Source organism: Geotrypetes seraphini, chromosome 4, assembly GCF_902459505.1.
Source record: "Geotrypetes seraphini chromosome 4, aGeoSer1.1, whole genome shotgun sequence".
NCBI classification, from domain to species: domain Eukaryota; kingdom Metazoa; phylum Chordata; class Amphibia; order Gymnophiona; family Dermophiidae; genus Geotrypetes; species Geotrypetes seraphini.
In genome coordinates, this window is record NC_047087.1 from 96703369 (window position 1) to 96720659 (window position 17291).

At 46.9% G+C, this 17291-nt stretch overlaps 1 protein-coding gene across 2 annotated transcripts in view; it reads right to left on the bottom strand.

Moving 5' to 3' along the window:
• The window catches only part of TBC1D23 (TBC1 domain family member 23), a 116031-nt gene extending 98949 nt beyond the window's left edge, over positions 1-17082 (bottom strand). For both annotated transcript variants that reach the window (XM_033940377.1, XM_033940376.1), the window contains exons 1-3: positions 16926-17082; positions 3314-3425; positions 3041-3146 (exon numbers count right to left, since the gene is read on the bottom strand). In XM_033940377.1, coding sequence (XP_033796268.1) covers positions 3041-3146; positions 3314-3425; positions 16926-16966 — 259 coding nt within the window. In that variant the 5' untranslated portion in view covers positions 16967-17082. The remainder of the gene's footprint in view (positions 1-3040; positions 3147-3313; positions 3426-16925) is intronic.
• Between the last annotated feature and the right edge of the window lie 209 nt (positions 17083-17291).

Sequence of the window (17291 nt, forward strand, 5' to 3'; positions counted from 1 at the left end):
AAATGAGAAGTTGTAGTTTTGCATATATTAGTTTGCATATGTTTAGTGAAAAGGGCATAAAAGTCCATGCATTTCCTGTTTCTGACACTCTTGTAAGCAGGCTGCTCACTACACAAGAGTCCGGCATGCTGTAAATAAAACTCTTGTACTTTTTTCACATCTCTGACTTTGTGTGTCCAAGTGACCTTTCAAAACCTGCAGGGGTGGATATTGATAGCGTTGCTGTTCGGTCTTCATCAAGGGACTCGACGCTGTTGAGACCTGTGACGCTGTTCATTAATGAAGAGGAGGCACCTTGACGATGTAATATCAAGCAGTATTAAAGGTGTCACAGGCATCGAAGCATGAATGCCTGAAAAGACAATGCACTTTAGAAATAACAACCTTTATTGCCCATGAAGTCATGCATCAAATGGACTTGATACTTAATTGGCAGGGCATTCTCCAATGTGATGCATCTGCATCAACAATACCACTTCTAATCTGTAGCCCCCAAGTCAGATACAGTCAGAGAGGGCAAGCTGGGGTAGATCTGAAACAAGGCCGAATCCATCGATGATCACAGTAGGAAGTAAGGTTGGAACATTGTGTGAAGGCTGCTGAACTTCGAATAAAGTTTGAAAAAAGTCCAAAAGTTAATTTTCCTTTTACTATACTAGATTATTATTTTTGAAAAGAAAGAATAGCAACTAGAAATAATTGAAAAAGGTTATAAAAAATAGAGACTGGAAGGCAACTCGAGCTGGCGTCGGGTGGGAAGGCAACTTGAGCTGGCGTCAGGCAGGAAGGCACTCACGCATGTGCGGTGTGGGCAGTCTAAAAGCTTGTTAAAGCTCAAAGTGATTCTACACTTTTTACTGTCTGTGCCGGGGCTCCGTGGATGACGTCACCCACATGTGAGAATATGCTGCCTGCTTGTCTAAGGATAACAAAACTGACTAGGTGCGACTCTTGCCACTTATTCTGGCCAGTTTTTCAAAGTCAGTGAATAGCAATCAGGCATTAGCACAACCTCTCATGCTGCAGTGCTATCTGGCTGGGGTAAGAAACTTGATTACCTGTTAGCCTTAGACAATTGTGTCTGCCTGCCAAGATTTGTTTTACACACTGTTTATCTGTGAACACCATTCCTCACCTAGCAGAGAGACCTCTCTACCCACAGTAGATTATAAAGCATCAATAGCCTCCTATTGTTTACCCCTGTACAGACACAGAGGACTTGCACTGTGGGACAGGAGGGTAGCTGATTTAATCAAACATCTTCTAAAAAAAATAAACACTATAGTCCAATTAAGAATGTTCAATTCATAGGTGCAACAAATCTTATTTAATAATGAGATTTATAGTCCATCCTCCCAGCCTCATAAAGGGCAGCCAAGAATGGTATACAGTGGTACCTCGGTTTACGAGTGCACCGGTTTGCAAGACAAGCAAAACATTCACAAAATCGGCGCCTCGGAAACCGAGCGCGCTTCGATTTGCGAGCGCCCCCCCTTGCGAACCAGCACTCTCCCCTCCACGATCCGGCACCCCCTCGCCGCCATCAGGACCCCCCGCCACGACCTGAGGTCCCCCCAACCCACTCGAACCCTCTTCTTACTTTGCTGTAGCCTCCGCAGCGGCACCGGCACTAGCATGTCCTGTGCGTGGTGCCGGTGCCTGAAGATCTGCTTCCTGTGCTGGGCCTTGAGCATGTGCGCATGCTCAAGGCCTGAGAGTTCACGTCGAACGTGAACTCTCAAGGCCCAGCACAGGAAGCAAATCTTCAGGCACCAGCACCACGCACAGGACATGCTGGTGCCGCTGCGGAGGCTACAGCAATGTAAGAAGAGGGTTCGGGTGGGTTGGGGGGACCTCAGGTGGCGGCGGAGGGGGTGCGGATCGCGGGGGGGGGGGGGAGGGTGCTGGTTCGCCGGGGGGGGGGGGGGGGGAGCAGCGCTGCTGGCCTCGGGGGGGGGGAACCTATCAAAGCGAGTTTTCATTATTTCCTATGGGGAAACTCGCTTTGATAAACGAGCATTTTGGATTACGAGCATGCTCCTGGAACGGATTATGCTCGTAATCCAAGGTACCACTGTACATGATAAAACCTTAAAAAAAAAATTGACCCTTGATCCTCCAAAGAAATGAAAATCTAACAAAAACAAAAACGCTGTAGAGAAGCTGATGTTCAAGATGAAGGTTTTATTAAAAGTACAGTCTAATAATCCACAAGAGAAATGCCTAGGACCCAAATCATTGGGGACTTTGGACCCAACACGGTCTGTGTTTCGACAAAACTGTCTTCCTCAGGGGTCCCTAAAAGTCCTGATACAAAGGGCTCCTTTTACTAAGGTGTGCTAGGGCTTTAATGCGCGGAAGAGCGTGCACTACATTGCCACGCACGCTAGACCTTAACGCCAGCATTGAGCTGGTGTTCGTTCTAGAAGGGTAGCATGCGGTAATTTCCTGCATGCACTAAAAACGCTAGTGCACCTTAGTAAAAGGAGCCCAAAGACTCGTGGATCAAAGGCTAAAAATGACTGAATGAAACACTACGCAGTTGAGAAATCCTCAAAAGTTTTAAGCAGTTTCCTAAATTGTAGCCCATTTTTACACAAATTGTATTGTTCTACAAATCTCATTCCAAAGTATGGGTCCAGCTATAGAAAAAATGGATTTTACCGTCTTTACAAACTTTACCTCTTCTCTTTTTCGTACATCTAACCGCATACAATTCTCTGATCTCAGTGACCTACTTGGCCTATATAAATTCAAACATTCACTAAGATACCTAGGTAAACCACAATAAATCCCCTGATGAACTATCTTCAGGATTTTAAACTGTACGTGAAAATATACATGTATGTACAGTATGTATATTTGAATGAATGTATGTTAATTTAATTTATTTAAAACTTTTAAACTTCGCCTTTATCAATTACCCAATCAATATCCGGGCTGCTGAATTCTGTAAATGCCATTATCTTGAGCAGGATTCTGAAATGATCAAACATGGATCTACAAGGTATGTTATCATTAAACAGGTTATTCAACCTACCAATTAGTTTTTGGCAGTCTTCATGAATTGCAGTCTGTTCTGGCAGGTCTAAACAACCATCCCAAGATGCTAAGCTGTCCCCCTTTCCAGCAACATTCAGTGCAATCTTTAAAAAAGCAAAATTAAAGTTAAATCTGTAATAGCCCAGGCCCAAGTGGAAACTTAAAGAGTGCCAAGTTTAATACTTTAAAAAGATGCGTCTTAAACTTCCAAGCTAGAGATGCAACTCCTCGTTATATGCTCAGGTTTTATAAATGCCTTGATAAGGTTTACCTTCCAGACTTTAGCCCTGAGATCAGCAGGCAGTTCTCGTCCTTGAATTATGTTTCTTACTGTTTCAAGATCACACCCTCCTGCCTCCAGAGCTTCTGCAAGGTCTTTTTCCCTGTTGAAAAAAAAAAAATGACTCCATTCAGTGCACATATAAAAATATTCACATTCTGTTTCAGCGCTGATCTACCCATGTTACTGATCTGTTTATGTACCAACTATTACTCAAAAATTAAGAAGGCTCTGCTTTGGTACACTGGTTCTGCATTTCATGCTGTGCTGTGAAGGATCTGGGATTCAGATCTCTCAGGCATAGGCAGGTCAGAGATAATGTGTTCATGCCCAGAGAGGAAAAGAAGATTGTTGCTGCTAAAGTTTTACTTTGCAGGAGGCACCTTCAGCCCTGAGACGGATCAGGGACCACTAAGCTACCTGTGCATGCCGTCGGAGAAAGCAGCAAGAGGGAGGTGTCCGAGACCGTTAGGGAGGAAAAAAAAAGTTTAAAAAAAAACTCTTTCCAAGTTTTATTAAAATTTGATATTCCGCTTATCAAACTTCTAAGCGGTGTAAAATCGGGTTACATGAATTATAACATACGAACATATTGTTACAGAAGGGATGAGGGGGGAGAATTACATGTCATCCATATCACAAAACCTTAGTAAAGCTCGTGGCATCAGATATGCAAATTAATCATGTTACATACTATAATCCTTGATCACATGAATTTAGTCAACTTTCATTAAGGGGAGGAGGGTGTGCTATTTATCCTTTATATGCAGCTTGAACCTCTAATTGTAGTTCTGTGCGATTGGACATCACACTTGCCCTGATCCTACTAGACATCAGGGATTTTGCAAAGCAGGCTTTAGGGAGGGAGGGAGTGTGTGTGTGGGGGGGGGGGGGAAGAGTACACTGGGTAGTATGAATAACACTGCTTTCAAAGTTGATTTTAAACAACATTATTCATATACTGTGGGAATTATTAACCTGTAGGTCAGTACCAACCTAATAAACACTTCCCTAAACACAGCCAGCTCTGGTAATTATTAGGTAGGAAACAAACACCAAATAATCTCCAGAATTTAACCATAAGCTAGCTTCTCTCACATCAAGCGGCATTATGGGGAAAAGATCTGGAACATTTGCTCACGCATACTACTTATGGGGAATTTAGGAAACACCTAAAAACATACCTTTTCTTTAAGTATTTAGGCAACTAACTTGTACAATCCTACTCCACAATAACTGATCTCTAGCGTTGTTAATAACTAGCTTCTAACCTTGTTAATTCTAATTAATTTGTAACATATTTTAACCATTGTAAACCGCATAGAACTTCAGTCCTGCGGTATATAAACTGTTATTATTATTATTAAGTTTAAAAAAAGGTGATAGGAGTCTTGGACTTCTTTGTTCAGAATGCTCACTTTAAATTATAAGTGATTTTCATTTGTCCTCTTTCCTTAAAGCCACAGCCTTGGTTTGAGATACCTATACAAATTCCAATCAGATCTGTCAAGGTGGCAGAGGCTGTAAAGACTAGGTCACACTCCCCTGGATTCTACATATGGCCCCAAATTTCCCCACATATGGCCCCAAATTTTCCCCATTGTATAACTGCTGAAGCATGTTTCTAACTACAAGCCCACTGCCAAGACTGCAAAGTAATTGATTAAAGAGCTTGTAACCATCCATAATTGGAAGCCAACAATTAGCATTCATTAAAACTTGCACTTGCATATTGTGCCATTCTACAAGGAAGGCACCTAACTCCCATAGTGCATATCTTGAAAGGGGGCAAAGTGCCAAAGCATTCCAAAACATTTGATTAGTGTTTCCATGAGTTTGCATATTATTGATGTGAGACTCACCGGTCTGTAGTTTGCAGCCTCTGCCCTGCAACCCTTTTTGTGCAGTGGGATGACATTAGCTGTTTTCCAGTCTATGGGGACTCTCCCCAAACTTAGGAAGAGATTGAAGAGTCCTGGATAGCGGTTCTGCATGATGTCCTGGCAGAACCGCTATCAGGACTCTTCAATCTCTCCCCAAGTTCAGGGAGAGTCCCCATAGACTGGAAAACAGCTAACGTCGTTCCACTGCACAAAAAGGGTTGCAGGGCAGAGGCTGCAAACTACAGACCGGCGAGTCTCACATCAATAGTATGCAAACTCATGGAAACACTAATCAAACGTAAATTAGATGCAATCTTGGATGAGGAGAATCTACGGGATCCCAGTCAACACGGATTCACCAAGGGTAGGTCCTGCCAATCCAATCTCATCAGCTTCTTTGACTGGGTAACAAAACAGTTAGACTTGGGAGAATCCATGGACGTCGTATACCTAGACTTCAGCAAAGCTTTCGATAGTGTCCCGCATCGCAGGCTGTTGAGCAAGATGAAATCAATGGGGCTGGGAGAAACACTAACTACATGGGTCAATGACTGGCTGAGTGGCAGACTTCAGAGGGTGGTAGTTAACAGTACCCTCTCTAAAACATCAGAGGTGACCAGTGGAGTACCGCAGGGCTCAGTCTTGGGCCCGCTCCTTTTCAACATAATCATAGGTAACCTAACTCAGGGGCTTCAAGGTAAGGTAACGTTATTCGCTGACGACGCCAAACTATGCAATATAGTGAGAGATGGCAATTCACCCGATAGTATGACACAGGACTTACATTTGTTGGAGCTTTGGTCCTCGACCTGGTAGCTGGGCTTCAACGCTAAGAAATGCAAGATCATGCACCTTGGCAGCAGAAATCCGTGCAGAACTTACACCTTGAATGGTGAGACCTTAGCTAGAACTTCAACAGAACTAGACTTGGGAGTGATCATCAGCGCAGACATGAAAACTGCTGATCATGTGGAGAAGGCTTCATCTAAGGCAAGACAGTTGTTAGGTTGCATCCGCAGGAGTTTCATCAGCCGGACGCCTGAAGTCATAATGCCATTATACAGAACCATGGTGAGGCCTCATTTGGAATACTGTGTGCAATTCTGGAGGCCACACCACCGAAAAGATGTGCTGAGAGTAGAGTCGGTGCAACGGATGGCCACCAGGATGGTCTCGGGGCTCAAGGATCTATCGTATGAGGAAAGGCTGAAAAATTTGCGGCTGTACTCACTCAAGGAATGTAGGGAGAGAGGAGACATGATCGAGACATTTAAGTATATTATCGGCCGTATCGAGATGGAAGAAGAGATTCTCTTTCTCAAAGGACCCTTGCCACAAGAGGGCATCCGCTCAAACTCAGGGGCGGGAAATTTCATGGCGACACCAGGAAATATTTCTTCACCGAGAGAGTGGTTGATCCTTGGAATGAGCTCCCGGTGCAGGTGATCGAGGCAAACAGCGTGCAAGAATTTAAGAGCAAATGGGATGCCCATGTGGGATCCCTTAGAGGGTTAAGCCAAGGGAACCTGTCACCAGGAGTGGGATCACTAGGATAGTAGACTTGGGGGTGGGTCAGTAGAGTGGGAAAGACCTGATGGGCTATGGCCCTTATCTGCCGTCATCTTCTATGTTTCTATGAGTTCTTCAACCTTTTGACACCTATGGACCGGCGGAAATAAAATAATTATTTTGTGGACTGGCACCGGTCCAAGGACCAGCAGTTGAAGAACACTGGGCTAAGTCATGCCCATCTCCTCTCAATCTCTGCCCCAGACCCTGCCCCCGCCCCCATAATAGTACTAATTGTAACACCATTTTTTCCATTCATTTTCATATATATACACACATACACAATATAATCGTATTAACAACACATAATGGTTAACCACAAAATTAAAATACACAAAGCACACTGTATGCTTTTCAACATTCATTCCTACCAGAAAACAGATAACCCCATGCAAATGCAGAACCAAAAACTAAAAGTACACACAAACCCTAAGATGCAAGACTCTGCAAGCAGTACAACCCCAGAGGAAAAGAAACAAATGCATTTCTTCCTGAACAGACAAATCAATCACTATCACTAAATAAAAAAATAAAAGCATTCCCTCTACCATTGTTGTCTCTCTCCCTCCAAGCTGCGCCTTGCCTTCTGGCCTGCCCCCCGATATTATCTTTGGGCCGGTCCATGGTGCAATCAACGCGGCGTCATGGGGCCAGCTCCCTGAGTGCTGCATTGCACAAAGCTGTGGGCAGCGACTCCTCGCACGCCTCATCTGGTTGATCCGAATTGTCCAACGCGCTACTTTCAGATTTCATTTTCAATATTGGCAGCGTCCACGTGTTTTGCCAGCAAGTATATTTTTTGCTTTGTGATTCTTAAGACTCCTGAGGCAGGCCTGTTGGCCGAAACATGTACATGTCGAGTCACTGAATCATTGATTGTACCATGATGATGTTGGAAGAATAAAGTTTTATACATCTACAGATTAGCCTGTGGACACCTTTTTAGTGTACCTCTTTCTTCTTTGGACAATTCTACTTTTTTGTTTTCTGGCATTTCACTTTACACTTATCCACGTTGAACCTCATCTGCCATGTTGATGCCCATTCCTCAAGCTTGATTATGTCACATTGCAGATCTTCGCAATCCCCCTGCGTCTTCACTACTCTGAATAACTTCGTATTGTCCGCAAATTTAATCACCTCGCTCATCGTACCTATGTCCACATCGTTTATAAAGATGTTAAAGAGCACGGATCCAAGCTCCGAGCTCTGCGGCACCCCACTGGCGACGCTCTTCCAGTCCGAGTATTGTCCATTTACCCCCACTCTCTGTTTCCTATGCTCCAGCCAGTTTTTAATCCACGTATTTCACCCTCAATTCCATGGCTCACAATTTTCTGAAGTAGTCGTTCATGCGGAACTTTGTCGAACGCCTTCTGAAAATCCAGATATACAATGTCGACCGGATCGCCCTTGTCTATCTATCTGTTTACTCCCTCAAAGAAGTGCAGCAAGTTCGTCAAACACAATCTGCCTTTACTAAAACTATGCTGACTGGTCCTCATCAGCCCGTGTCCATTGAGGTGATCAATGATGCTGTCCTTTATCAGTGACTCTACCATCTTTCCCGGTACTAAGGTCAAACTCACAGGTCTGTAGTTTCCCGGATCTCCCCGCGAACCTTTCTTGAAGATCAGCGTAACATTTGCCACCTTCCAATCTTCTGGAATCTTTCCCAATTTGATCGACAGATTGGCTATTAGTTGAAGCAGTTCAGCTATGGTCCCTTTCAGTTCCTTGGTGACCCTCGGATGGATGCCATCCGGTCCCGGGGATTTATCACTCTAAAGCCTATCAATCTGCCTACACACCACCTCTAGACTGACTGTCAATCCTGTCAGCTTTCCGTCTTCGTTTCCAGAAATTCACACTTGTGTTGTAAATATGATCACAATCCCTAGAATGTGTCAGTTTATATATAATCAGAGCAATACAAATGTTCTTCATGGTACCATATATGATGTGGCTCAAACAAGACCTAGAAGTGCCAGAGATGCTGACAGGCAAAAATCATTTGGTTCACCCTATGTATTCAGTTACCCTTAGTTAGATACCCCTATCTGCCTCATAAGATCAACTGTCCACACTGGATCCTGAACCTCCAAACCACTAAGGATATGTTACAGCCATACACACTTGACTGCTTGTAGCATATTGCTCCTCTTCAAACCTAGGAGGTGTAGTTAAGGCAGCCTGCATTCCTTGCTAGGAAACTACAGAAGGCCCCCACCCCAATCATTCACAATATCAGAGAGATCTCATCTCTTCCAGCCAGAGTGGCCTTTAGCCTGGTGATGGTCCTACTAGTCATTTCACCCCAATAATGTTTTAAGATTGTACGATGACTGACTTTGCTTTTTGTACTTGGGAGTTTGACACAGCTTCATCAGTGTTTTCTGCAAGATAGCTTTGTCTTCACGTGGAAGAGTAGAGGGCCAAAATGGGAGTAGTGGAAGAGTAGAGGGCCAAAATATCTCTCCATGTCTAGTCCAACACCCCAAATAAATTTTACCTACTACTTCCCACCTGCTTTTAAAATGCTGCTCCTTCTATTTCTGTCCATATGTAGTTCTGTCATAGTTTTGATTACTAGCAAAAAGAAGGGGTTCATAGGTCAAATGAGTATAAAAAAGACTTTTTATAAAATCAAACATATTATTCAGGCAAGGATACTGCATAATCATGACATACAGATTAAACTAGAATCTAACTTGCCAAAAATAAGATTTTATATATAGTACTATTGAAACTATCAGCAAACCAAATAAAAACTTCAAATATCAACTTAACTTGAAGAAAGGAATAGTCATAAAGCATGTGGCCTGAAGATCCCTCGTCCTTGATTTTTTTTTTTTAATGGAAGCTACCTTCTACCTTATTGAAGTCTACAAAATATTTTCCTTTCTATACTGATTTTCTGTAGTATTTTTATTTTTGGCCCTTTATCATTGCAGTATCTCTTCTCTGAATTACTTTCATCTGCTCAATATCCTTACAGAGATACAGCCTTCAGAATGGAGCACAATACATATAAGAAACTAGTGATATCCCACACAAGAACTCTAGTGCAAAAGTACCCTCTCCTCCTATTAAGTTCTAAAGCACTTGCATAAACTGTAAATATCAAAAGGTTTTATTATTATTATTATTATTTTTAATAAACAGAAAACAATTAAGGAAATAAGTTTTAAAAAGTTAAACTATTTACCGTATTTTCGCGGATATAACGCGCGCGTTATACGTGATTTTACGTACCGCGCATACCCCTCGCACGTTATATGCCTGAGCGCGGTATACAAAAGTTTTTAAACATAGTTCCCACCCCGCCCGACTCACCCCCCCAGCAGGACCGCTCGCACCCCCACCCCGAACGACCGCTCGCACGCGCTCCCACCCGCACCCGCATCCACGATCGGAGCAAGAGGGAGCCCAAGCCCTCTTGCCCAGCCGACTCCCCGACGTCCGATACATCCCCCCCCCCCGGCAGGACCACTCGCACCCTCACCCCGAAGGACCGCCGACTCCCCAACAATATCGGGCCAGGAGGGAGCCCAAACCCTCCTGGCCACGGCGACCCCCTAACCCCACCCCGCACTACATTACGGGCAGGAGGGATCCCAGGCCCTCCTGCCCTCGACGCAAACCCCCTCCCCCCAACGACCGCCCCCCCCCAAGAACCTCCGCCCGTCCCCCAGCCGACCCGCGACCCCCCTGGCCGACCCCCACGACACCCCCACCCGCCTTCCCCGTACCTTTGTGTAGTCGGGCCAGAAGGGAGCCCAAACCCTCCTGGCCACGGCGACCCCCTAACCCCACCCCGCACTACATTACGGGCAGGAGGGATCCCAGGCCCTCCTGCCCTCGACGCAAACCCCCCTCCCCCCCAGCCGACCTGCGACCCCCCTGGCCGACCCCCACGACCCCCCCACCCCCCTTCCCCGTACCTTTGGAAGTTGGCCGGACAGACGGGAGCCAAACCCGCCTGTCCGGCAGGCAGCCAACGAAGGAATGAGGCCGGATTGGCCCATCCGTCCTAAAGCTCCGCCTACTGGTGGGGCCTAAGGCGCGTGGGCCAATCAGAATAGGCCCTGGAGCCTTAGGTCCCACCTGGGGGCGCGGCCTGAGGCACATGGGCCAAACCCGACCATGTGTCTCAGGCCGCGCCCCCAGGTGGGACCTAAGGCTCCAGGGCCTATTCTGATTGGCCCACGCGCCTTAGGCCCCACCAGTAGGCGGAGCTTTAGGACGGATGGGCCAATCCGGCCTCATTCCTTCGTTGGCTGCCTGCCGGACAGGCGGGTTTGGCTCCCGTCTGTCCGGCCAACTTCCAAAGGTACGGGGAAGGAGGGTGGGGGGGTCGTGGGGGTCAGCCAGGGGGGTCGCGGGTCGGCTGGGGGGGAGGGGGGTTTGCGTCAAGGGCAGGAGGGCCTGGGATCCCTCCTGCCCGTAATGTAGTGCGGGGTGGGGTTAGGGGGTCGCCGTGGCCAGGAGGGTTTGGGCTCCCTTCTGGCCCAACTACACAAAGGTACGGGGAAGGCGGGTGGGGGTGTCGTGGGGGTCGGCTAGGGGGGTCGCGGGTCGGCTGGGGGACGGGCGGAGGTTCTTGGGGGGGGGGGCGGTCGTTGGGGGGAGGGGGTTTGCGTCGAGGGCAGGAGGGCCTGGGATCCCTCCTGCCCGTAATGTAGTGCGGGGTGGGGTTAGGGGGTCGCCGTGGCCAGGAGGGTTTGGGCTCCCTCCTGGCCCGATATTGTTGGGGAGTCGGCGGTCCTTCGGGGTGAGGGTGCGAGTGGTCCTGCCGGGGGGGGGGGATGTATCGGACGTCGGGGGGGGCATCAGGCTTTCAGGATGGGGACAGACCTTCAAGGGGGGACAGGACTTCAAGGGAGGACAGTGCACGGAAGTCAGGGGGGGTGAACGGAGAGTCGGGACAGCGCACGGAAAGTCAGGGCGGGCGAAAGGAGAGTCGGGCAGCATGCGCGTTATATGCCTGAGCGCGGTATAGAAAAGTTTTTGTACATATCATCGTGATTTCTGCGCGCTATACCCCTGTGCGCGTTTTACAATGGTGCGCGTTATATCCGCGAAAATACGGTACATTTCAAAAGTTTAAACCAAAAGTAATTCCTCAATTTCTCCCTCCCCCTTAGTACACTAGCATTCCTCACTGACTAAAAAAATAACAAATAAAAACATTTATAGCCTCATTAAGCCTATGAATAGAGGAAGCTTCCATAATGGCGATTTCCAAAGTACTGAGTGGAAAAAGTACACTATTCACATATCATTTACTGTACATTGATAGTTAGAAACATGCTTCAGCAGTTATACAATTCATTCTCCTTATTTGCGTGTTCCCGATACATGATTTTGTGTATCTGCGGCTGCATCAATTGCTGTCAATATTCCCCATTCGCGCTGCTATGCTCGCATATTCATGGACCAGATTATATATATATATATATATATAAATAATCCTCCCTACATTTGACTATACTTTATATGCAAAATGGAAAAAAAGTTGATTTTACATACAAACTATGGTTGTATATAAAAACAATACTATTTAACAATGTGTTATATGGTTAGGATGTTCATTTTTCCCAAATGGCTATATGTACTCCAGACTTTGCCGCTCTGTATGCTGAAGATAGATTTACGCATTCTTTATAAAGGAATTTCTCGCTTTTGCTGGGCGGCCAAAAAACCAAAATTGCAGATATCTCAGTTGCTGGGGAATTGGCGGAGGGGGGGATTGGGCTTACCAGACATGAGGATTTATAATTATGCGTGTTTGCTTCGCCATTTGGGAGAATGGGTGAATATGACTAGTAGTTACACACCTCTTTGGATGGAACGTGTTTTTTGCGCCTTATGACGTGTTTGCGCTTTTGCATTGTACACGGGGGGGCCTTGCCCCCTTCTCTCCGATCCAGTATTTTATTTAGAGCATTGCAAGTGGCCTGGCGTTGGCTTGTGCAAGCCCTGGGTGGGGTCTCGACAGTTACCAATCTCTTGCCCCTGTGAGGTAACCCAGCCTTCTCTCCGGGACGGGACTCTAGAGAGTTCCTGGCCTGGGGAGCGAAAGGGGTTTCTCGTTTAGAACATATTTTGGGGGATGATGAGGAGTTGTTGGCTCGTGCAGCTTTGCTAGCTAAGGTGGGGGAAGACCTGGGGTGCACAGTTTGCGTGTCATCAAGTGGAGCACTATGTGGGATCCCTCGATAGAGCACACTTGCGCTTACATATGGGGGCCAGGCTGCGGGAACTGTTTGCTCAGGAGGAGGGGGGTCCCTCTCGGTTTCAAGCATTCATGCTAGCTTGCAAGAGTTACAACCAGCCAAAGATTACCAGAGCATTCGGGGTAAATGGGAGGGGGAATTGCACATTAATTTGGGACAATGAGATGTAGCCAGTACCTTGAGGACGACGCCAGGGGTTACCCTGTGTGCTTGGTTGAGGGAAACGCACTATAGGGTGACATTAGGCGCATATTACACTCGCACACAGCTGTATTATAGTGGGGGGTCTCCCTACACCACTGTGTCATAAATGTGGGTCAGGATGCCACACTTTGGGACATGCCTTCTGGACCTGCCCTATAATTCAGCGCTTCTGGAGGCGTATAATCTCATACATGTCCAGGTTGATAGGGAGAGCCCTGCGCAGTACCCCGGCTCACTTTGTCTTGGATTTGCCAGAGGCTTTTGGCCACTTGCCTAGGGGGAATCGGCTCTGTGCAGGAAGATGAGTTTACTGGCCAGGAAATGTATTCTTCAATGTTGGACGGTCCCTGACCCTCCGGCGTTTTGGCATTGGCGGAACCAGTTGCATCAGTTGGCCATCTGGGAGGCGCACAATGCGGGAGGGGCCAGGAAGCGTAAGTTGTTGTTCCTGGATGTTTGGGAACCATATTTGCATGATTTGCATCCAAAGGGCCGTAGTGCGGTGTTGAGATGGGTGTCCTAAGGTGGGTGCTAGGAACATTGGGCTGGGAGAGTACTGGCAAGTGTTGGTGGGGAGTACCTTTGGGAGGGTGGAGGGGTTGGGGTGGGATTGAGGGGCATGGGTAGGTTCTGGGCTTTTGCTATGGACAGGGTACAGGGGATTCAGTGGGGGGGGGGAGTGGTGTGGCATCTTCGGGGCTCATCAGAGTCCAGGGCCTCGGAGTGCATTTATGCTCTCCTTCCAATGCATGCTCTTCATAGTGTGTGCGGGGGGGGGGGGGGGGGGAGGAGGGGGGAGTTTGATTGATGATCCTCTTGTTTTGTCTTTGTATGTTATTCTATTTATATGATGCCTATTTGTTTGGTACTGTGCACCTTTGGGGTGCCTTGCTATTCTGTTCTTGTTGTTTGCATCAATAAAAATTGTTTGAACCCAACAATGTGTTAATGAAACTTTGATGTTTCTGCTTGCATCAGGTTGTTCATTGTACATACATTTTTTTAAAAATAACTGATGCATATATTTGTCAAGGGACGCTAACTGATTAATGCATGCTAAAGCTAAGACACCCACAGGAATATAATGGGCATCTTAGCATGTGCTAAATCAGTTAGCGCCCCTTCATTAATTCCCACTTGTTGTACTTAATATGTTCCTGTTAGCATATCCCTATTTGTCAATAATTTGCATGCTCATCAGCATCAGATTCTGAGGCTTAGATCCTGTTACTATCTATCCTGCTAGGATGGAAAAACTCAACAGGAAGATTGCATTGTCTTTCATGTTTAAAAAACAAATCAATAAAACTACATGTTGATATAGTCAAAACTTTGTTCAGAGCATGGAAAAAAGCAAGCAATAAGAAATAACAGAGCCTGAAGATATGTTATCCAATATGCTAGCATTAGGAGCAAACAAATATATTTCTTTATCTAAACTGTGAAGCAAAGTCAAGTGAGGGTTTTTAAAAATTTTTTTAAATTTACTTCTGAAGGTACAAGATTAACAACTATTGGCTAGATTCACTAAAGTCCCCTTACCTGTCCGACCCGGTTCCGATCCGTTTCTGAGTCTTGCTGGGCAACCCATTCACTAAAGGCTCCCCATGCAAATGGCCTAATTGGAAACATACCCACAAGCGATCCCACGGATCACTGAAGACCGATTGTGACACATGCGCAGATCATAATTAATGGCTGTACATACGATCCGTGCATGCACCACTCTCCTGCACCAGCGAGGTCAAAACAATGGGGGAAGGGTGGCGAAGTAATGGCAGGCAAAAGGCTGAGAGCCAGGCCCAATCTCGTCTCCTGATGGGACTCGCTGCAGCCTCTTTTAAAAAAGCCAAGGGGGGAACTTCCAGACTATGGAACAGAACATGAAACCCACCCCGAATTTCCTGCTCTCTGCTGCCCTTCAGGGATGGAGAAGCAGGCTTGCTGCTGGAACATACAAGGCAGGCATGGCAACAGAGAGTAGGGGTTTTTCAGGGCTGCAGGGGGGGGAACTGCCAGACTACAGAACAGAACACAAAACCCGCCCCGACTCTCCTGCTCTCTATCACCCTTCCCTGCAGCGCGAGCCTGTGGTTTTAAAGTGGGGCTGCACTGCGGGGAAGGGTAGCAGAGAGCAGGAGAGTCGGGGCAGCACTTTTCCCCACAGGTATGGTTTAGCGGACAGAGAAGCAGGCTTGCTGCTGGAACACACGAGGCAGGCAGGGCGGCAGAGAGTAGGGTTTTTTTTCAGGGCTGCGGGGGGGGGGGGGGGGAAACTGCCAGACTACGGAACAGAACATGAAACCCGCCCAACTCTCCTACTCTCTGCTGCCCTTCCCCGCAGTGCGAGCCCATGGTTTTAAAGCAGGGCTGCACTGTGGGGAATGGTGGCAGAGAGCAGGAGATTCGGGACGGCACTTTTCCACACAGGAATGGTTTAACGGACGGAGAAGCAGGCTTGCTTCTGGTAAACCTGAGGCAGGCAGGGTGGCAGAGAGTAGGGTTTTTTCAGGGCGGGAGAGAGCAGGAAAGGAGTGAGCAACTGGTCCTCATCAGTACCTTGGTTTTGGATCGGCCAGCCCAGTTGGTGTGCCTGAAAAATGTTGGTGAATCACTGTCTTCCTAGATTTGCATGCCATTTCACTCATTTGCATTCACGGATTGGATCGGCCAGAAGGTTAGTGAATCAGGTCGGGGGTCGCAAACCGATCGGTATACAATCGGTTTGCTTAGTGAATCTAGCCCTAACTGATCTCAAGCAAATCCTAAAAGACAGACAAACATCTACCTCTCAAAATCACCACACATTCAAATATAACTCACCTTTAGATATGCTCCAGCCAAGCAAGCACCAGATTTTCTAGACAAGTCTTATGGCCCTACTTGGATGGTTGTAAATGTATTGACTTGTTAATAATGCAAGGAGCACTCAGATTCAATCTGAATGAAAGGCACTACATAAATGCTAGATTGTATTTATGAGAATGAACTGTATTAGCTAAAACACCGACAAGGCAGCTAAATGGAAACAAACATCTTTATTTCGCTCAGTGGCTCTGGTTTATGAGAGGACAACGTCAGCACCAAACCTATTACACTCAAGCTAGGAATTCTATGTGAAAAGGAGTCCAAATGACCTAAGAAGGCGAGGATAAATTTCATAGTAAAGATACATGATGTTTTCAAGAAATAATTTCCAGCGCCTTCTCGTGATAAAACGAACTAAACAGTGATCAAGTTAATTCACCTGCTTTTCTGAGCTACTAGATCAAAAGACCCCCGGGAGCAGGGACTATTTCAGGCATATCTCTACAGCACCGCGCGACAAAATGCATAGTAAAGGATACATGATGTTTTCAACAGATAATTTCCAGCGCCTTCTCTTGATAAAGCGAACTTAAGAAGTGAACAAGAATTCACCTGCGTTTCTGAACTAGTAGATTATAAGATCCCGAGGGGTTATTTCACGCATATCTCTACAGCACCGCGCACACCTTTACAGTAGCACTACAAGTGAAGAGTATGAAGTGGACGAGGCAGATCGGACTAACACCAGAAAAAGCATCCTCAGCTAGGGCCCGGACGCTCCCGAGCCCCGGGCCAATCAACGGAGGTAACCTGTACCCCGGCACGGCTCGTTCTCCAGAACGGGCGGCGCCTCCTACTCCTCCGCTTTCCCCGGTCCTCGACTTCCCTCCGCTCACTCACCAGCATCTCTCAGCCAGCAGCACCTCCGCCGTCTCGGCCATCACTCTGTTGACGTCCACGTCACTCGGCCGTAAAAGAGGGATGAGGGGGGCGGAGCGCGCTCCACTGTCGTAAAGGTACAACTGGAGGAGGCGGGGTTCTGTAAGGAGCGAGGTGCGGAATACTCGCCCTCGATCTTTTGTGCTGGCGTCTGCGGTTTCGATTTCGAGTGCCGTGAAACTTCGATTCCCCAGCTCCACCCCACTCAAAGTCTAAACGTCTAGAACTGACGTGGGATAAGGCAGGGGCTGAGCTTTACTCCTGGACGATCACAATTTTTGTTTACATTTTTCTTCTCTGTCCCCCCCAAAGGCAGGGGTAGGGAAC